This window comes from Pseudophryne corroboree, chromosome 5, assembly GCF_028390025.1.
Source record: "Pseudophryne corroboree isolate aPseCor3 chromosome 5, aPseCor3.hap2, whole genome shotgun sequence".
Classification (NCBI taxonomy): Eukaryota; Metazoa; Chordata; class Amphibia; order Anura; family Myobatrachidae; genus Pseudophryne; species Pseudophryne corroboree.
Genome location: NC_086448.1, coordinates 342,285,922 through 342,308,189, shown reverse-complemented (window position 1 = coordinate 342,308,189; position 22,268 = coordinate 342,285,922). Strand labels below are relative to the sequence as shown.

Sequence of the window (22,268 nt, the reverse complement as noted above, 5' to 3'; positions counted from 1 at the left end):
GTCTTATGGCCTCTGCCGCTAAGAAGGGACTTGCTTCAGCAAGTACCATGTCTGTTCCAAGACTTACCGCAGCTGCGTTTGTCGGCATGGCGGTGGAAAGCCGGATCCTAAGGGAAAAAGGCATTCCGGAAGAGGTCATTCCTACCCTGGTCAAAGCCAGAAAGGAGGTGACCGCACAACATTATCACCACATGTGGCGAAAATATGTTGCGTGGTGTGAGGCCAGGAAGGCCCCACAAAGAAATTTCAACTCGGTCGTTTCCTGCATTTCCTGCAAACAGGAGTGTCTATGGGCCTCAAATTGGGGTCCATTAAGGTTCAAATTTCGGCCCTGTCGATTTTCTTCCAGAAAGAATTGGCTTCAGTTCCTGAAGTCCAGAAGTTTGTCAAGGGAGTATTGCATATACAACCCCCTTTTGTGCCTCCAGTGGCACTGTGGGATCTCAACGTAGTTCTGGGATTCCTCAAATCACATTGGTTTAAAACCAGTCAAATCTGTGGATTTGAAGCATCTCACATGAAAAGTGACCATGCTCTTGGCCCTGGCCTGGACCAGGCGAGTGTCAAATTGGTGGTTTTTTCTCAAAAAAAGCCCATATCTGTTTGTCCATTCGGACAGGGCAGAGCTGCGGACTCGTCCCCAGTTCTCTCCCTAAGGTGGTGTCAGTGTTTCACCTGAACCAGCTTATTGTGGTGCCTTGCACCTACTAGGGACTTGGAGGACTCCAAGTTGCTAGATGTTGTCAGGGCCCTGAAAATATGTTCCAGGACGGCTGGAGTCAGGAAAACTGACTTGCTGTTATCCTGTATGCACCCAACAAACTGGGTGCTCTTGCTTCTAAGCAGACTATTGCTAGTTGGATGTGTAATACAATTCAGCTTGCACATTCTGTGGCAGGCCTGCCACAGCCAAAATATGTAAATGCCCATTCCACAAGGAAGGTGGGCTCATCTTGGGCGGCTGCCCGAGGGGTCTCGGCTTTACAACTTTGCCGAGCAGCTACTTGGTCAGGGGCAAACACGTTTGCTAAATTCTACAAATTTGATACCCTGGCTAAGGAGGACCTGGAGTTCTCTCATTCGGTGCTGCAGAGTCATCCGCACTCTCCCGCCCGTTTGGGAGCTTTGGTATAATCCCCATGGTCCTTTCAGGAACCCCAGCATCCACTAGGACGATAGAGAAAATAAGAATTTACTTACCGATAATTCTATTTCTCGGAGTCCGTAGTGGATGCTGGGCGCCCATCCCAAGTGCGGATTATCTGCAATACTTGTACATAGTTACAAAAATCGGGTTATTATTGTTGTGAGCCATCTTTTCAGAGGCTCCGCTGTTATCATACTGTTAACTGGGTTTAGATCACAAGTTGTACGGTGTGATTGGTGTGGCTGGTATGAGTCTTACCCGGGATTCAAAATTCCTCCCTTATTGTGTACGCTCGTCCGGGCACAGTACCTAACTGGCTTGGAGGAGGGTCATAGGGGGAGGAGCCAGTGCACACCACCTGATCGGAAAGCTTTACTTTTGTGCCCTGTCTCCTGCGGAGCCGCTATTCCCCATGGTCCTTTCAGGAACCCCAGCATCCACTACGGACTCCGAGAAATAGAATTATCGGTAAGTAAATTCTTATTTTTAACTGTAAGTTTATTCTTTTTACATTGTCTTTGTTGTACACATCTGTAAGAGGTACATCCTGATCTAATCCGCAATCAGCTAAAAATTGAGTTGCGTCAACATTGGAGGGTAAACATGCTCTCAGCAATATCTGCCAGTCTTTATTGTTGGGCTCTACAGTGTTACCTAAGTCTCTGATGTATTTTTGACTGGCAACTAAATCTTTTCTAGGGTCAGGGAATTCAGACACTATGGTCCTTAATTCCATTCTGGAAAATGGGCTATACATGGCAATGTTCCTCACAGGGGTGACCCCTGATGTGTCAGTTTTCCCATTTGGAACAGCTATTACCCTAACAGGAGTAACTCTAACAACATCACTCTGTGTGGGTTCTACAGCCTGTGGTGAAATGGCTTCAGCATAGTGTATGGTGCCGTACTTACCTGTAGATACGACCTCACCTATCCCTCCGCTAGGGGCCTTTGTTACTAATCTCGTGGGTGGAGCTGTGCCTACTGTGGTCTCTGCTATGGTGGCTGCTAGAGAGAGCGCTGAAATTGTTGCCGATTCGTCTTCTTGATCACACTCCTGAGGAAAGTTCAAAACAGGGTACAACTTGCACGGGTTAATACTTGCGTTGGTTAATTGGTTAACATTATCTTTAACATTTATACAGTTGCTAAGTGTTTGTGTGTTACACCTTAGTGCGTCATTCTCCGCAACCAATTTCTCTCCTGATATGTATGGTGGCGGTGGGGCCGTGGCTATCAGTTTTCTGATTGAGCCAGATCCCGCCGCCTGAGCCAATCCTCTCTGTATGTCACCTTCCTGTTGCCACAACTGCAAATAATCGTAATGTTTGATTCGTCTCTTTGTTGATTTAATGAGACATATCCTTCTCCTTAAATTCGTTAACACTTCTGTGCTGAAGCTACCTACTCTTGGGAATTTCTCCCCGTCATGTACTGTCATTCTCTCCCATTCATCACATAAAGCTTCTGTGTGACTTCCGTATTTCTCACACATTACATACCTTGCCGACCCAATTGGTCGGTTCACTGAATCAACCCGAACCGAGGTTGATCGCCCCCTACCTGAACAAGTGGCCCCCATAGTTCGAAGGTGTTGCTTTATTTAACCAACCCTTACGCAAACCAAATGTCCAAAATAGGCTGACGGTGGCGGTTTACCGAGTACCCCACTCACTCGCCCTCGCCGACCAATACGACCTGATCACACCGATATGGTGCTGGCGTACTCGACCTAGGGCCCCTGCGACCTGAACCTCTATTTACTGGAACCTGTGAGGGTGATCCGAAGAACACTTACTCTTTCCAGTAACTATTGGTTGCTGGATAGTTCCTGAGTGAGCAGCGAACTTCCCTTAAAATAAAAAAAAGTTACACAAATCACGTTAGAATGTACAAATAGCGTTTATGACCTTCATACACAAATAGTACCGGTCAGGTTTACTAATGCACACAATTACGTGCGGTACAATCGTTTAGTACACAAGCAACTAATCTTATGTACTGAGCGACCAGTAGAATCGAAAATTTCGGCTGCGAATTCCTTCAGCCAGAGCTTATATGGCCTATATGGGTGTTGCACCAACCCTTTCTTGGTGTTGTGCCTGTGGACTGTATAGCGGACTTCGTTGTCTGCTGTACCTGAACCTGTTGGTCTGCTATGACCTCCTGGTCTGTTACAGTATGACCTCCTGGTCTGCTACACTCTAATGCTCAAATTGTATATTTAACCAGGGATGCCTCCCTAGCCACCATGTACGTCACTTACACGCATGTACCTCACGAGAACTCGACTTTTCTTGTGGTTCAACCTGTAAAATTGTATACAACACACTCACTCACCACATGTACACTTTTGTTTCTATTTCTATTTCTGCGCAGAAATTTCTCTTTAGACCAGATGTGTTACAAATTAGGAGAAGGGTCTATTAATTTAAATTTGGAATTAAAAAAAAATTTGCGCGATTTATCGCCTGGCGTTATTTACCGCGTGGCGCTACTTATCGCGTTGAGAGGAGAGAAAAAAAACTTGTGATTTGAGTTACGTGGGCGTACCCGTACGCTCCGTTGCGTAATATACGCTGCGTGCGTCGGCCCTTGGATTGCGTACGCAAGTCTCAGTCTTTTGTTAGAGACACGTGTACGCAAAGCAAAGATCCACCGTAACACAATTTATACGTTTATCAACTATAGAACTGGCAAACAGGAGAGTGACATACGAAAATACACCAATGAAAAGGAAATGCAGATATATATGTGTGCGTGCGTGTGTACGCAAGACAGAAAAATAAACAGTTTTAAAATGACACTATTGTTTTGTTCTTACCTCCGGTTCCCGGATTCCTTCAGCACCCTTTACTAAGAGAAGCAGACGCTTATCCAAACAGCACTACGAGGAATATGATCTCCCGCCCTTTGCTGCTGGATAATGTCTGCTGAAATTACCTAGTGTAGATATGTGAAGGACGGGCGAGCCGCCAATTGATAAAGCTAAATATTTATCGTATATAATACCCTTTATGAGGTCTAAGAACACTGTACGCTATTTATGTATGAAGTACCGTAAGGGTACGCTAGTTGCGTAACAATCGCTTTGCCGTGATCGAGACGCTCAAGCGTCACGTTCACTCACGGCCAAGAGATCACAGGCTGGCACGTTATTGGCTGTTAACTAACGTAATGATTCGCTATAGCGTAGCGAACGCTCGGGACCACGAGGAGATCACCAGCGGCGCTGACGCTCACTATATTAAACCTTTGTATCTAAACCATAAACAGTGTATTGTGCAGTAAAACCTTAGTGTAATGTTAGAGAGTAAATGCAACACAGTATAACCTTATTACCTTAAAAGCTGTTTGAGCGTCACCGACGCTCTGAGAATACTTAATACTATAAGAAACACACAGATACCGTACTCAGGGTCCAACGCCTAAAATATATATTATGAATGCTATACTTGCAAAAGAGTTAAACACAATACAAGTCATACACTACAATATAACATAGACTACCTAACCAGATAACTACACAGGAAATACAATACAATACAATTTAAAGGAAAATGAGAGAGAAAGGGAAGGAGGGAGAGAGAGAGAGAATGAGAGAGATTGGCCCACAATAACAAGAAGATCAATATAGTTGCGGAGAAACACTTACGCACAAGGGGAAACGATCGCATGCGCCTCGATATCCAGCTCCCGATTATCAGCAATGAGAACCGTTGAAGAGAGTGAACTGGACATGGTCGGCCTGCCTATTTATGCCCCACACACAATGCAATTCAATGGTCCCTACAATCTCATTGTTCATTGGACACAGGAATTCGGCTTCGCATTATAACAAAAGGTCATAGGTTGATTCATACAGGTGGGTTGTGACTGTTTCCAACTGTTCAGGTGGGTGGGATACTGAGTTTCCCGCCGCATGACTAAATAAGAACAAATAATAGTAAATGGACATAAACTCCTTATGTCCATAACTATTCGCACGAGCGATTAATCTGCTCCAAACCAACACCGGAATATTGCTATTTAAATACTCTTCCGATGGGTACCAAACACCACTGTATGACCCCTGTTAGACCCTTCGTACAATACAAAGAGGGATCTCTCTGTTCAGGAACATGCTATGTTAACTAAACTTTCCGAATCTATCAAAGGGACCATGATCTACAAAATACATTATTACTGAAAATATGTAACGATTGAGTCGCACGCTACGATCACATAAACTCTACCGTAAATACGCATACCGTGCGCCTGCGGGTGCCCGCGACTGTGAGTATGCGCACGCACGGGAGAGCGTACGCATGCGCAGCACGGACCTGTGTGAGGTGCAAATATGGTAGTGTGCATAGAGATATTTTTCTGACTTTGACACTAGATACAAAAATGCCCCCAGAGTGCCAGATACACATTGCCTCACAGTGCCAGATACACATTGCCTCACAGTGCCAGATACACATTGCCCCACAGTGCCAGATACACAAATACCCCCAGAGTGCCAGATATACATTGCCTCACAGTGCCAGATACACATTGCCCCACAGTGCCAGATACACAAATGCCCCCACGTTGTCAGATATACATTGCCCCCCAGCAGGGCCGTAACTACGTGTGTGCCAAGTGGGCTTGGCACACAGCGCAGTTGCCCTGAGGGCGCACGGCCAGCGACATGTAATGAGTCAAATTGACTCATTACATGCCTCTGAAGTCTGCGCCGTGCGCCGCCGCGCTGTGGAGGAGAGCTACAGCGCCGGGCAGGTGAGAAGGAGGGAGGGGGAGCAGGGAGCCGCAGCAGCGCTATTTCATTGGTAGTAAGCGCCGCTGCAGCATCCCCCTCTCCTTCCGTATTGGCTGCCCGGCGCCAGTGGCGGATCTAGACTTCTTTTAGGGGGGGCGGTTTAAGAATTATGACTCCTCCCCCTAATCATAGCCCCTCCCACTTAGTAATGCCCTTCCCGTTCGCTTCTAAATTTCCTATTGTTGCCATTACTAATAAAATGTTGCCAGTTAGTGGAGAGAACCCTGCACACTGGTGATACAGACTGGCGAATCGCCATTCCTTCCATCAGGGGTGGTAGAGGCTAAGACAGTAGGGCAATTTAAACATGCATGGGATAGACATAAGGATATTCTTACAAAGAAATAAGGATCAGATAAGGTTAGAGATAAAAAATAATGTAAAAAAAAAAAAGGGGCAGACTAGATGGGCCAAGTGGTTCTTATCTGCCGACAAATTCTGTTTCTACAGCACACAGAATGAGCCGAAATTCACATTATAGCACACTGTATGAGCTGAAATTCACATTGTAGCACACAGTATGATCCAAAATTCACATTATAGCACACTGAATGAGCCGAAATTCACATTGTAGCACACAGTATGATCCAAAATTCACATTATAGCACACTGTATGAGCCAAAATTCACATTATAGCACACTGTATGAGCCAAAATTCACATTATAGCACGCAGAAGGAGCCAAAATTCACATTATAGCACGCAGAATGAGCCAAAATTCACGTTATAGCACGCAGAATGAGCCGAAATTCACATCATAGCACACTGAATGAGCCGAAATGCACATCATAGCACACTGAATGAGCCGAAATGCACATCATAGCACGCAGAATGAGCCGAAATGCACATCATAGCACGCAGAATGAGCCGAAATGCACATTATAGCACACTGAATGAGCCGAAATGCACATCATAGCACGCAGAATGAGCCGAAATGTACATCATAGCACACTGAATGAGCCGAAATGCACATCATAGCATGCAGAATGAGCCGAAATGCACATTATAGCATGCAGAATGAGCCAAAATTCACGTTATAGCACACAGAATGAGCCGAAATTGACATCATAGCACAATGTATGAGCCGAAATTCACATTACAGCATGTAGAATGAGCCGAAATTCACATTATAGCACGCAGAATGCGCCAAAATTCACGTTATAGCACACAGAATGAGCCGAAATTCACATCATAGCACAATGTATGAGCCGAAATTCACATTACAGCATGTAGAATGAGCCGAAATTCACATTACAGCATGTAGAATGAGCCGAAATTCACATTACAGTACACTGAATGAGCCAAAATAATGCAGGGACATATACACTTTAGTTAGGAGAAGAGGGGGGAGACATGGAACACAGAGGGGGCACACACACACACTTACTTTAGTTTGGAGGGTAGGAGACATGGCATACACTGACAGTGACACCTGCTGCAGCCAGCAGCATGAGGAGTCGGATGGAGGCCGGGTGCCGCCGCGGCATTGGGAACGAGGTGGAGAGTGGTGCAGCGCGGCGGGGGACGGGGAGAGAGAGAGAGCGTCCTGACGCGCGTACAGGAAGGAGGGGGCGTGGTCAGAATAGAGGCCGCTCAGCCGCTGTATGCGCGTCAGGACGCTCTCTCTACCCTTCCCCCGCCGCGCTGCACCGCTCTCCACCTCGTTCCCAACACCGCGGCGGGACCCAGCCTCCATCCCGGTGCCGGTATGTGTAGGGGGGGCGTTCGCCCTAATCGCCCCCCGCTAAATCCGCCACTGCCCGGCGCTGCTGTGGATGCTGGGATGGAGGAACCGCATCCCAGCATCCACAGCAGCGCCGGGCAGCCAATACGGAAGGAGAGGGGGATGCTGCAGCGGCGCTTACTACCAATGAAATAGCGCTGCTGCGGCTCCAGTCCCCATCCCTCCTCCTCCTTCTCACCTGCCTGCACCGAGGGAGCTGCACGAGGAGCCTGACTGCCAGCGGGGAGATGGTAAGTATGTATCTCTCTTTCTCTCTCTCTCTCAGGGGGACACCGTCTGCCATAATGTGTAAAAGGGGGGACTGGCTGCCGCAATGTGTAAAAAGGAGGACTGGCTGCCGTAATGTGTAAAAAGGGGGACTGGCTGCCGCAATGTGTATAAAGGGGGACACCGTCTGCCGTAATGTGTAAAAATGGGGACGCTGTCTGCTGTAATGTGTAAAAAGGGGACGCTGTCTGCCGTAATGTTAAAAAAGGGGACGCTGTCTGCTGTAATGTGTAAAAAAGGGGACGCTGTCTGCCGCAATGTGTAAAAAGGGGGACTGGCTGCCGCAATGTGTTAAAAGGGAGACTGTCTGCTGTAATGTGTAAAAAGGGGGACGCTGTCTGCTGTTATGTATAAAAGGGGCTCTACCTGGTGTAGTGGCGCTACTGTGCAGCGTAACTTGAATAATGTAGACTACTGTGCACCGTAGTATGAATTGCTATTATTTTGTGGCCACGCCCCTTCCCCATGAAGCCACGCCCCTATATATTTTTCACGCGCCTACGGCGCACACTGCCCCTATCTTACATTGGGGGGGGGGGGTGCCAATGTCGTTTCTTGCACACAGCGCTAAAATGCCTAGTTACGGCACTGCCCCCCAGTGCCAGATACAGAAATGCCCCCACAGTGCCAGATATGCCCCCAGTGCCAGATACAGAAATGCCCCCAGTGGCAGATACAGAAATGCCCCCAGTGCCAGATACACATGTCCCCACAGTGCCAGATATGCCCCCAGTGCTAGATATGCCCCCAGTGCCAGATACAGAAATGCCCACACTGATAGATACAGATATGCCCCCACAGTGCCAGATATTCTCCCAGTGCCAGATAGAGATGCCCCCGTGCCAGATACAGAAATGACCCCAGTGCCAGATACACATGTCCCCGCAGTGCCAGAGATGCCCCCGTGCCAGATACAGAAATGACCCCAGTGCCAGATACACATGTCCCCGCAGTGCCAGATATGCCCCCAGTCCAGGTACACGTCCTCATATATAATAGTCAATACTGTGATATAGGCTTAATAGCCTATGTTGCCCCCTATCTAGACAGGAACAACCACGAGCACACCATGGCAATTGTTGTTGGTATCCCCTTCCACCGCTGACTGCCCCTACATGAACCGCGGTGCTGTCCTGCTGCGTAGGAAGTCCCCTCCCGGATAGCTGTCTGTTTGTGCAAGCGGCGGCAGCAGTAGTAGCTGATCGCAGACACTGGCGGTGGCTGGGTCTGCGGAGTGGTGGCGGACGCAGGCCGGCGTCACTGTTCGGTAGAGGCTAGATCCAAGTGGCCTAAGGGACCTTTTCCGTCAGGGGGAGGAGCCACGACACAAGGGGGAGGAGCTAGGCCAGCGGTACAGTTGGTCTAGTATCCACACCACCAACTATTACCTTTATTAATTAGGTGGCGAGCGAAGCGAGCCACCGTGCCCGAAGCGTGACGAGCGAAGCGAGCCCGCGAGGGTACTTTTCGGGTACCTTGTTCGTGTACCTTGCTCCCCCCCCTGGTGATGGGTCTCCTCCCCTAGATACGTCAGAATGTTCCTTCTCCCACTCCAATATAGAACCAACCGTCACTGTTCCCCCCGCGGTGACCGCACTACAGAAGTACAGCCGCGAGAGCAGCAGGTGATCTATGGAGTGGTGCCCAGCAGCACTGATCCAACCCCCCAGCGGCGGCAGCGCTACAGTACAGCCACAGGAGCAGTAGGTGAGCTGCAGCGGAGGGAGGGAGCGGCGGCCCGGCGGCAGTGGGTACAGGGTACGCCTAACCCGTGAGTACCCACCCACTTGCACCGCTGCTCCTGCCCTTCACTCCGGTCTGCACTGCAGCAGCGGCCACACAGACAGTACAGCTGAGGTGAGCGACGGCTCAGCTGTCCAGTAATGTATGGATGAAGCAGCCTGCCGCTCAGTCATTGGCTGGGCACGCAGGCTGCTTCATTCATACATTATTGGACAGCTGAGCTATCGCTCAGCTCAGCTGTACTGTCTGTGCAGCCGCCACTGCAGTGGGGACGGGAGCCGGCGGGGACCACAGCACCACCGATCGGATCGGAAGAGAGATCCGATCTGTGGTGTGGCAGGGAGCCCTTTTGGAAAGGGGGGCCCGGGGTACGTACTCCTCGGGCCCCTTCTTATTCCGGCTCTGTGTGTACATAGCAGCCACAGCCGATGGTTGTTTACAAACCTGTCAGATCGTCTCCCAGCATCAATAGTGCTGTATAATGTATATGTCGAGCCTGACAAGTCAATGTCATGCAGCAAATGCAATGTGTACAGACATCATATGACAAGCTGCATGTAGAAATATCACCTCAAGAACAGTATCGCTCATATAGGAATAACAATGGTGTAGTGTATATGCAGGAAATCGGATGTTCTCTGGATAGTTTCACCTGTCAGAAAAAAAGATTGTGGTTCGTTCCTCTAATCCTTCAGTTTTTTGCCTAATTTACCACAGATCATTGTACCCATTCTATACTGTAACTAAATCATGTTCCTGGTCCTGAAAAAAAAAAAAAAAGGATTTGCACTGCATTTCTCAGCATTAATATTCAGTTTTGACAAGTTGATGCACATCCTATGTATAGACTTTTGATATACAGTATCACAACTTCATTTGCATGATACAAACACTGTGGCTCCAGTTGGGAAATGACCCTTTGTGCCTATATTAATCATATTTATAACACTGGGGGTCATTCCGACTTGATCGCTCGCTAGCAGTTTTTAGCAGCCGTGCAAACGCTATGCCGGGTGTGTATTTTAGCTTAGCAGAAGTGCAAACATTTTTATCGCAGAGCGGCGGCAATAATTTTTGGTGTCATTTCAAAGTAGCTCAAAAACTACTCAGCGCTTGTGATCACTTCAGACTATTCAGTTCTGGATTTGACGTCACACACCCACCCAGCGTTCGCCCAGCCACGCCTGCGTTTTTCCTGGCATGCCTGCGTCTTTCCGAACACTCCCTGAAAACGGTCAGTTGCCACCCAGAAACGCCCACTTCATGTCAATCACTCTGCGGCAACCAGTGCGACTGAAATGCATCGCTAGACCCTGTGCAAAACTGCATTGTTCGTTGTGCCCGTACGTTGCGCATGCACATTGCGCCGCATACGCATGCGAAGAACTGCCGGTTTTAAGCCTGATCGCTGCGCTGCGAACAAATGCAGCTAGCGATCAACTCGGGATGACCACCACAGTCTGTATCAAGAGTATTAGAAAAACATGTTTGAAATTGTGCTGTAGAAGTGAATGTTTGCCATTTATTCTTACAGGACTGTGTCTCCTTCCTCCTTTGTCTACGGGGATACAGTGGATGCCTCCAACTTTATTCAGCTCCAGGATCAAGAATGTCACTTCCAGCCTCTCAACTTCACATTTCAGGTTTGCACAGCTATTTGGTCTACTGGCACTATTGGCACACACCATGATAGAGCAGTGTTGTTTTCCAGGTGCTATTGAACACTAAGTGGTTTCCTTACTAAAGCTTCTAATAGCGAAGAATGGTGCTGTTGCCTATAGCAACCAATCAGATTCTGTGTATATTTTTTTAGGATGCAATAGAGGAATGATAGGTACTGTAGAATCTAATTGGTTGCTATGAGAAACACCACCACTTGTCACTTTTTGAAGCTTTAGTAAATTTACCCCTAAGGAGCTGGTGTAGAGTTGGCTGCATTTTGTGTCAAAACATGTTATCAAAATCTGTGTAACAAAAAAAGACTCAGGTTGTTTCTTCTTCTTCTTCCGTGCATGGTCTTGATGCTCCATATAATGCATGTGCACATGGATTACTCTGTTTATCAATGCAGCACTCTTGCTGTGGAATGCGCGTTTCCAGGCGGCGCCCATGTAGATGGATCTTTGGCACTAGCATGTACTGTGTGCACATCCCTGTACTAATGATGGAAAAACAGTGGGTGGACCTGGCTTTTACAGGCAGATGTACGGATATTCGGCATACACAAGCGGGTGCTCACATTAGCATGCAGTAGTAAGCAGGATGCAGCGGCTGGACAGAAAATCGTCCACAGATGCGTCAGAACTCAGAATCTACTAGGATAATGGAATTAGTTCCCTTCCTTTCCATTCCCAATATCATCCTATTCTTTGATGGCCTGCTCACAGAGAGATGACTTGGAGAGATGCAGAGCGCATGTTTACGAGTCTCTAGTTACTGAAGTTACTGCTTACATGAAGAAATACCAGCTGGGTATAGTTGTCCTATAGAATATATAAACCAGTAGATTTAGGTGTGGAGTGGGTGGGTTATTTTAACTTGGAAAGAGATGTTGGAATGACATAGCACAGAACTTTGGTTTTAGTATGGCTGATGTGCAAGGTAGTACTGTATATAGCTAACCCAAACAGTGTAGGACTCGTTTCCATGATGAATACAGTAAGGGAATAAAAGTTGTTTCCTTAAAGAAAAGAATTGTCACCAAGCAGTGATAACCCCTTTCTACAGCTTGGCCAGAAAAATCAACTCTTCTCCCAGTTCAACAAGAGGGCCATCTATTTTCAATGCCGTATGGGGACTACGAAACATGCTGTATCAAGCTTAGCTTTTCGTTGCTTGGTACAGAGTCTTCAAATGGATATACCTATAACCAGCAATGGGGGACCAGCGAAGCTGGGTAATGTGCTTGTACATTTTATAACGTTTTGCTGGCAGGCTGCAGGCAACGGAGAGAAAACCTTTGCAGAGGAGCTGAATTTTCAAAGGACCTCAATAGGAGCCCTGGTATGTTAGAGTGTGACCCAATTACTACCTTGTATCCCTGCGATAAGTTGACATACAGATTGCCAGCACAACTATGAAAAACAATGTAGGCATGGCATGGGTGCTGGAACTGGGGCAATGAAGCGGCTTATCCTCCCCAAAAAATTGATAGGTGCCAGTCCAACTACTGGCTCGTGGGGCGCAGTGCGGCCGCCATCTACAGTTAATATGGTCAGTGTCAGGATGGAGATAATCCTCTTTCCAGCTGCTCCACCCCCTCCCTCCCCACAGCCCATCTCCAATTTCCTCCAGGGCCCCACTCACCCCTGCCTCCAGCTCCAATCCCTACAGTATGTGGCTAGTTACTGTGGGCTGGCCCCTCCTCTGGAGCCAGTCCTGTGCCCTTCTCACCCCCCATTTCATATGTCCCTCACCTCTTCCCCCTCAGCTCCCCTTTGTCCTCCATCCCCAGACTCCATCCCCCCCTCCCATTTCCATTCTGGATCAGTTGAAAATATACCTTGTAAAGTCTCATTACTTTCCATGCACAGCCTCAGGTGGGATGTAAGCTATGAGTGGATCATGTCTCTTTTGTCTTCTACATAAAATCACTCACATGTTACATTTATGTTTTTGGGACATATTTATTATATACATTTTGTGAGAATTCAACCGAAAAATACGGATACCCTTAAAATGTAAGCATCCCCTGAAAGTATTCCAGGGATTCTGCAGATATCCGCTGCACTTTCCTGTTTCCCATCGCAGTAACTATGGTGTTAGCCATTGTAGTCTATGGGCTACATATCGCACAATTTTAGTGGGAGAGGGATTGTCCAGATCCCTCCCTGGTAACAGCCACTGGTGCGCAGTACTGTAGGTCCGCAGCATAAAGTACTGTTATCCCTGATGCAATCACTGTACACACTGCTTGGATGGGCTCCTACCAGAGAACCTGTCCCTTGATGTGATTTTTAATACATCTGAATGGAAATCAATCTCTTATTGCCTGCATAGTGGCAATAAGAAATTGTATTTATCGAGTCTAAACCTCAATATACGGTAAATGGGCCCTTTAGTGTTGTAGTTTTCTTCTAATACACTTATCTGCATTCCCCATAGTGTCCTCTATGCTCTTTTTTACATAAATGTGTGCATAGGTGGTATGGCGGGTAAATCCAGCTGCCCCTGAGGGGGGCACCATTCAACGATTAGGTGGTGCTAAAATTAAATTATATCTTGCTCCCCCCAACCGAAAGATTGTGGCGCCCCTTCATGTAGGCATTCATACAGTATATCACAACTGAGGGTTTTAGCTGACAGGAGGAAGCCTCAGTTGTAGGGGCTGAGAGGAACTTAAACCGGGGAGGTTTAATCAGACCCCTGGACATGTAAGTGTTAAAAGGAAACCCGAAGGTGTGACCATGACAACCAGGTAAAAGTAAATTAAAAGTTTATTGACAAACTCCGTGTAACAACAGACAGCAAATAATAAAAATGGCAATGATAAATAATATGATTCCTGGAGCACTCTGACCATGAAATGGTTTCACAGGACACTGGTAGGTTCAGAACAGTTGTTAAAGTCCTTAGATGGAATAAAATTACCATGCCTGGGTGTAGTAGTGAAGATATCCAAGGAACATGCCAGTAGATGGAACAGATGAAGCTGGTAACTTGAATCAGCTGTTGTAATTGCTGGATGGAACCAGCCAGGTGGTAAGACACGGAGTGGATGCGGAATGGAATCAGCCAGATGATAAAGTCACTGAATGAATGCTGGGTGGAACCAGCCAGGTGATGAAACACGGAGTGAATATAGTAAGATGCTAGGGAGCGTGGAAACAGAGGAGTTGAAGGATGATTACCGGTGGTAGTGGATACTGCTGGAAGCAGATAAAATAGCTGGAAGCTGGAAACTGGATCAGCCATGGAGGACTGCAGAGTCAGGCTGCACCGCAGGATGGTAGGCAGGTGCGGGTCTCTTTAGTGGATGCTGGAGACAGGAGCTGGAACCTGGAAACACAACCACAGGAGAGAGACTGGAACAAGGTATGACAAACAAAGCACTGACCATTTGCTGGCCCAGGCACAGGATACTTATACCTGCAGCAATGCAGGTATTGGCTGGGCAATTATGCAGATTTCCAGGCAGTGGATTGGAGAAACTGAAACATGTGATTGAATCCAACATGGCTGCGCCCATGCCAGAACTTGGAGGGAAAACTGGCTTAGGAAACCATGTGGAAACATAACTGCAATGGCGGCGCCGGCCGCAGAGGACAGGAGACGCCAGACTGAGAAATGTATGCTGATACTCGTGGAAGACAACGGAGGCCGCGGCAGGCATGGAACACCACACTGACAACCTGCACCTATAACACAGGAGCGGAGGACGGGAGACGCCATGCAGGATTCAAACATGGCGCCGTTGTGACAGCATCTCAGCGTGACAGGAGGGATGTGCAGTATGTGGACACAGATGAGATCCGGCCTTGGAACGCTGAGCGAGCCTCAGGAGACATCTGAAAGGCAGGTAATGGCGTCCAGATACCCGAATCGTGACAGCACCCCTTCCTTTAGGAGTGGCCCCAGGACGCTTCTTAGGCTTTAGAGGAAACTTCGAGTGGAAATTCCGGACCAAGGCAGGAGCATGGACATCAGACGCATTGGTCCAAGAGCGTTCTTCAGGACCATAGCCCTTCCAGTTAATAAGATACTGCAATTGACCGTAACGGAAACGTGAGTCCAGAATCTTGGCCACCTCATACTCGATTCCCCGTTGAGTCTGAACTTTAGGAGTTGGAGGAAGTGCAGAATGAAACCGATTCAGGATCAGCGGTTTGAACAGGGAAACATGGAATGTCCTGGGTATTTTCAAGAAGGGAGGTAACTGGAGTCTGTAAGCAACAGGATTGACGACTTGTTCAATTTTAAAAGGACCGATGTAACGAGGAGCAAATTTCATGCTGGGAACTCTCAACCTCAAATTCTTCGTGGACAACCATACTCGATCACCCACCTTGAGAGCAGGAACCGCTCTACGCTTCCTATCGGCAAACTTCTTGTACCTAAATGAGGCTTTAAGCAGGGCTGCGCGGACATTCTTCCAGTTGTTTGAAAACTGACGCAAGGTGACATCCACTGCTGGAACAGAAGTTGCTGGAAGCGGTTGGAATTCTGGAACCTTAGGGTGAAATCCATAGTTGATGAAGAATGGTGTTGAGGAGGATGAGGAATGGTATTGATTGTTGTGGCTAAACTCGGCCCAAGGAAGGAGTTGAACCCAGTCATCTTGGGAGGAAGACACGTAAATGCGGAGGAAGGCCTCCAAGTCCTGATTCACCCTCTCGGTTTGACCATTGGTCTGAGGATGGTAAGCCGTAGAAAACTTTAACTTGACTTGGAGGGCTTGACACAAACTTCTCCAAAATTTGGCTACAAATTGTACTCCACGATCGGAGATGATCTCTTCAGGAAGACAGTGAAGTTGGAAAATTTCTTGGATAAACACTTGAGCCAACTTGGAAGCTGACGGAAGACCGGTGAGGGGTATGAAATGTGCCATCTTGGTGAACCGGTCAACTACCACCCAGATGGTATTAAACTTGTTGCATATAGGCAGATCTGTAACAAAGTCCATCGACAAATGGGTCCACGGTCGACTGGGAACAGATAATGGAACCAGTTGCCCCGCAGGAGACTGGCGGGGAACTTTGTGTTGGGCACACTTTGGGCAAGAGGCAATAAACTCCTTGACGTCCTTCTTCAGAGTTGGCCACCAGTAGGACCTAGAGATAAACTTGAGGGTTTTCTGAACGCCTGTATATCCGGCAAAACGGGAAGCATGGGCCCAATGCATGAGCTTCTTCCTTAACACCGGCTTCACAAAACTTTTCCCTGGTGGGGGCGTAGAGTCCATCCCTACCGTGGAGAATGCCAACGGATTAATAATAGGATGCTTGTCTGAAGACTCTGACTCGTTTTCTTGCTCCCAAGAGCGGGAAAGGGCATCAGCCTTGCGATTCTGAGAGCCCGGACAGAACTGGAGTTTAAAGTCGAACCTGGAAAAGAAAAGTGCCCATCTGGCCTGACGAGGGTTAAGACATTGTGTGCCTTTCAGATATAAAAGATTCTTGTGGTCGGTAAGTATCGTGATTGAATGAGAAGCTCCCTCCAACAGATATCTCCACTCCACTAGAGCGAGCTTGATGGCTAGCAACTCCTGGTCGCCAATGGCATAGTTGCGCTCAGCTGGGGAGAACTTCCGGGAGAAGAAACTGCAAGGATGTAGATGGCCATCTTTAGCCCTCTGGGATAACACCGCTCCTACTCCAACGGAGGAGGCATCCACCTCTAAGATGAAAGGAGAGTCGGTGTCGGGCTGTTTCAGAACTGGTGCAGAGATGAAACTTTGTTTTAGAAGATGAAAAGCTTGCGTAGCTTCTTCAGACCACTTGGACGGGTTAGCACCCTTCTTGGTTTATGCAGTGATAGGCGCCACAATGGTGGAAAAGTCTCGTATGAACTTTCTGTAATAATTGGCGAACCCTAAGACCCTCTGGACCCCTTTGAGGGTTAAGGGTATCGGCCAATTCTGGATTGCTTGTAGTTTCTCAGGATCCATCTCTAGTCCGGAACTGGACACAATGTAACCTAGAAACGGAATGGATTTAACTTCAAAGACACATTTCTCCAATTTGCAATAGAGAAGATTGACACGGAGATGGGACAGAACCTCCTTTACCCAGAAACGATGTTCCTCTAGATTATTGGCAAAGATGAGGATATCATCTAAATAAACCACGACATGGCGGTATAAGATGTCTCTGAAGATCTCATTCACGAAATGATGGAAGACAGCTGGAGCATTGCTCAATCCGAAGGGCATGACGAGGTACTCATAATATCCATCACGGGTGTTAAAGGCGGTCTTCCACTCGTCACCCTCACGGATCCGGATGAGATTGTAGGCACCCCTCAAATCCAACTTTGTAAAGATGGTTGCTCCGCTGACTCTATCGAAGAGCTCTGTAATCAAAGGTAAAGGATACCGGTTCTTGACGGTAATGTCGTTCAGACCTCTGTAATCGATGCACGGTCGCAGACCACCGTCTTTCTTCTTAACGAAGAAGAAGCCTGCACCAGCTGGAGAAGAAGAAGGTCGGATAAAACCTTTCGCCAGGTTCTCTTTGATGTACTCCTCCATGGAGTACGTCTCAGGCAGAGACAACGGGTAAGTTCGGCCTCGAGGTGGAACCTTCCCTGGAATGAGATCAATTGGGCAGTCCCATTCTCTATGAGGAGGAAGGATATCAGCAGAAGCTTTACTGAACACGTCCGTGTAGTCTTGATATGGAGGAGGTGGAACATCAGACGACCTGGGGAAAGAAGAACAAACAGGAAGCACTTTGGACAAACAAGTATTTGCACAGGAGGGACCCCATGCTAGTATTTGCGTAGTCGTCCAGTCAATCGACGGATTGTGGAGACGGAGCCATGGAAGGCCCAAAACCACTGGATGTGTGGCTCTTGGAATCACTAGGAAGGAAATAAATTCTGCATGAAGAACTCCCACTCTCAGACGAACTGGTAGAGTCCTTAGAGAAATAACTGCGTCAAAAATCTTGCTGCCATCTACTGCAGTTAAGGAGATGGACGAAGGAAGTCTCTCGGTGGGTAGGGACCACTGTTTAACATAAGCTTCGGTTATGAAATTCCCAGCTGCTCCGGAATCAAGGAGGGCAATGACGTTCCTGTAACGTTGAGCAATTTGGAGCGAGACTGGGAGATTACAATCATGAGGAGATGGAGAGGAGATCATTACTCCTAGCCGGCCCTCTCCTTGGCGAGCTAGGATTTGGAGTTTCCCGGGCGTTTGGGACAGGCATTGATAATGTGAGACGGAGCTGCACAATAGAGACAGAGAGACTCAGAGAGATGTCTTCGGCGCTCAGCGGGAGATAGACGGGAATGGCCAATTTGCATGGGCTCATCCTTGGATGGAGACGGTTGACGAAGAGGAGGAGCAGAAGATTTTGGAGCAGACGATCTTCCTCGCTCGGTTGCTCTCTCTCTGAAACGTAGATCAACCTTCGTGCAAAGAGAAATTAGCTCATCCAACTTAGAGGGCAAGTCTCTGGTAGCTAACTCATCCTTGATGCGTTCTGATAAGCCATGCCAGAATGCAGCATACAGGGCCTCGTCGTTCCATGCCAGTTCGGATGCCAGGATTTTGAACTGTATGAGATACTGTCCCACAGTACGTGTTCCCTGGCGTAAACGGAGAATCTCAGATGAAGCAGAGGTTACCCGGCCTGGCTCGTCGAAGATGCGCCTGAATGTTGCCACAAAGTCCATATAGGAGGACAGCAGGGGATCAGACTTCTCCCATAAAGGTGATGCCCAGTCCAGGGCTGAGCCGCTGAGAAGGGAAATGATATAGGCAATTTTAGGACGGTCACTGGGGAAATTGCCAGGCTGAAGCTCAAAGTGGATTTCGCATTGGTTAAGAAATCCCCTGCAGAACCTTGGAGATCCGTCAAATTTTGCTGGCGTTGGGAGATGAAGACGTGGAATGGAAATGGGTAAGGTGGGTGGGGTTACAGCTGGTGTCACTGTTGTGGATGCACCGGACGTGCCAGGTCCACGGAGGGTCGTTTGAATCCCGTCCAGCCGCGTAGAGAGATCCTGGAGACAGCGGATGATGTGGCCTTGTGCAGCCTCCTGATGTTCAAGTCGGGCTGCCAGTTCTTGCATCGGCCTGGCCGCTTGATCCTGGTCTCCGGTTGGATTCATATGGTCAGTGCTTACTGTCACAACTGAGGGTTTTAGCTGACAGGAGGAAGCCTCAGTTGTAGGGGCTGAGAGGAACTTAAACCGGGGAGGTTTAATCAGACCCCTGGACATGTAAGTGTTAAAAGGAAACCCGAAGGTGTGACCATGACAACCAGGTAAAAGTAAATTAAAAGTTTATTGACAAACTCCGTGTAACAACAGACAGCAAATAATAAAAATGGCAATGATAAATAATATGATTCCTGGAGCACTCTGACCATGAAATGGTTTCACAGGACACTGGTAGTGGTTGTTAAAGTCCTTAGATGGAATAACCTTACCAGGCCTGGCTGTAGTAGTGAAGATATCCAAGGAACATGCCAGTAGATGGAACAGATGAAGCTGGTAACTTGAATCAGCTGTTGTAATTGCTGGATGGAACCAGCCAGGTGGTAAGACACGGAGTGGATGTGGAATGGAATCAGCCAGATGATAAAGTCACTGAATGAATGCTGGGTGGAACCAGCCAGGTGATGAAACACGGAGTGAATATAGTAAGATGCTAGGGAGCGTGGAAACAGAGGAGTTGAAGGATGATTACCGGTGGTAGTGGATACTGCTGGAAGCAGATGAAATAGCTGGAAGCTGAAAACTGGATCAGCCACGGAGGACTGCAGAGTCAGGCTGCACCGCAGGATGGTAGGCAGGTGTGGGTCTCTTTAGTGGATGCTGGAGACAGGAGCTGGAACCTGGAAACACAACCACAGGAGAGAGACTGGAACAAGGTATGACAAACAAAGCAATGACCATTTGCTGGCCCAGGCACAGGATACTTATACCTGCAGCAATGCAGGTATTGGCTGGGCAATTATGCAGATTTCCAGGCAGTGGATTGGAGGAACTGAAACATGTGATTGAATCCAACATGGCTGCGCCCATGCCAGAACTTGGAGGGAAAACTGGCTTAGGAAACCATGTGGAAACATAACTGCAATGGCGGCGCCGGCCGCAGAGGACAGGAGACGCCAGACTGAGAAATGTATGCTGATACTCGTGGAAGACAACGGAGGCCGCGGCAGGCATGGAACACCACACTGACAACCTGCACCTATAACACAGGAGCGGCGGCGGAGGACGGGAGACGCCATGCAGGATTCAAACATGGCACCGCTGTGACAGGATCTCAGCGTGACAGGAGGGATGTGCAGTATGTGGACACAGATGAGATCCGGCCTTGGAACGCTGAGCGAGCCTCAGGAGACATCTGAAAGGCAGGTAATGGCGTCCAGATACCCGAATCGTGACACAGTACTTATATTATGTAAGGTTCATTTGCTTGCTAACCATTGCAGAAATCTTAACGGGATCGTCCTGCTTCAAATGACTGTGATTTGGACTTTGCTTTATGTTTCTGGCTACCTCCTGTGCTTTGTAATTCTACCACCAGACAGTGACAGTGTTGCCCTAGGGTACAGCATAATTATCTACAATTGTGTGCATCAACTTTCTGTAGTATTTCATTTTCATTAAAGAAACAAATCTTCCTCTTTATATAAAAAAAAAAGCTGTGTCTTAAAAACGTAGAAGGAATATAGAAAGTTAAAATAAAAATAATATAATAAAAGTAGCTGGAGAGCATTCACTTCTAAGCAACAATTTCCTAATAAATCCTTGTCCCCTATATATAGAATATAGGGGGTGTTCTAACTAGCCTACCATTACGGAGAACCAACATGGAGCCCCCTATTTGATATATGTAGAGCGGTTGTTTGCTAAGAAGGTGTTGTCCACTTTGACAGATATTTATCATTACATATTACATGGGAGTGACACGGGATTGTTGTGGGCATGTTGTCAGAATTGCTCCAACATGCGGGGGTTGTGATGGGGTGATCCTGGCCTTTGATGTTCGGCTCTATGAGTGCGTCACAGGACTTAAGTTGTAGGTTTTTTCCTACCTTTAATTGTCTGTTTCACTAACTCACCCTTGACAAATGTGTTTTATGTTCCCCCTTCCATCCCTCCCACTCCCTGTATGTTGTTGTCTGTTTCTATTTGTTTTCTATACTGTCTGGTTCAAAACCTAATACAGTCCAAACAACTGCTGATGACGTCTTGATAACCTATTGTATTTTCTGTCATCTATATATTTATAGTATCTGTAACTGTGATAGCTTGTCAGTTTTGTTCATTGTTTGTTCTCAATAAACATATATTGCAAAAAAAAAGTCAGGCCCAAAACGTGGATGTAGCCATTGGAGTACACGTTTAACCCTTTCACTTGACCCTCCTTTCTGATTAAAACAGTGAAATTCATTTCCATTGCCATATGACAAATAGTTTGATAGGAAGGGGGCTGGATGAATTATTAGCAATTTCATTAGAGCTGTTTTGTGTGATTGACTGCAGACTCTGGGATGTTATGTTAGATTGGTATGCCAAGCATTCTGATATGTTTTACATCATCTTATTGAAAACCATATGTGCAGTATGCTCCTTTCCAGGCAGTAAACATGAAGATCACAATTGACTGAATATTTTTTGTGTTTTTTTTTAAATGAAACAGATCAATCACAAGCACTGGTTCCCACATAACTTTTAAAGGATACTAATGTTTCCTCAGTAGTAACGTCACATACAAAAATCATGTACTTGGTGTAAAAAATGCATTAACTTGGGAAACAATTCATAATAGCGGTACTGTAGTAGCCCAGGCTTTACCCACTTACCTCAAGCTTTACACACCTACTGACATCAGTAATAACAGTATGGTATTAAAGTATTAATGCTTTCTGGCCAGAAAAAAAC

General features: G+C 47.3%; 1 protein-coding gene across 1 annotated transcript in view; it reads left to right on the top strand.

Annotated features, from left to right (window-relative positions):
- The window catches only part of ITGA9 (integrin subunit alpha 9), an 838,556-nt gene that overhangs the window by 681,968 nt on the left and 134,320 nt on the right, over nt 1-22,268 (top strand). Inside the window, exon 22 of the mRNA XM_063922573.1 lies at nt 11,236-11,344. Within this exon, the coding sequence (XP_063778643.1) occupies nt 11,236-11,344 (109 nt within the window). The remainder of the gene's footprint in view (nt 1-11,235; nt 11,345-22,268) is intronic.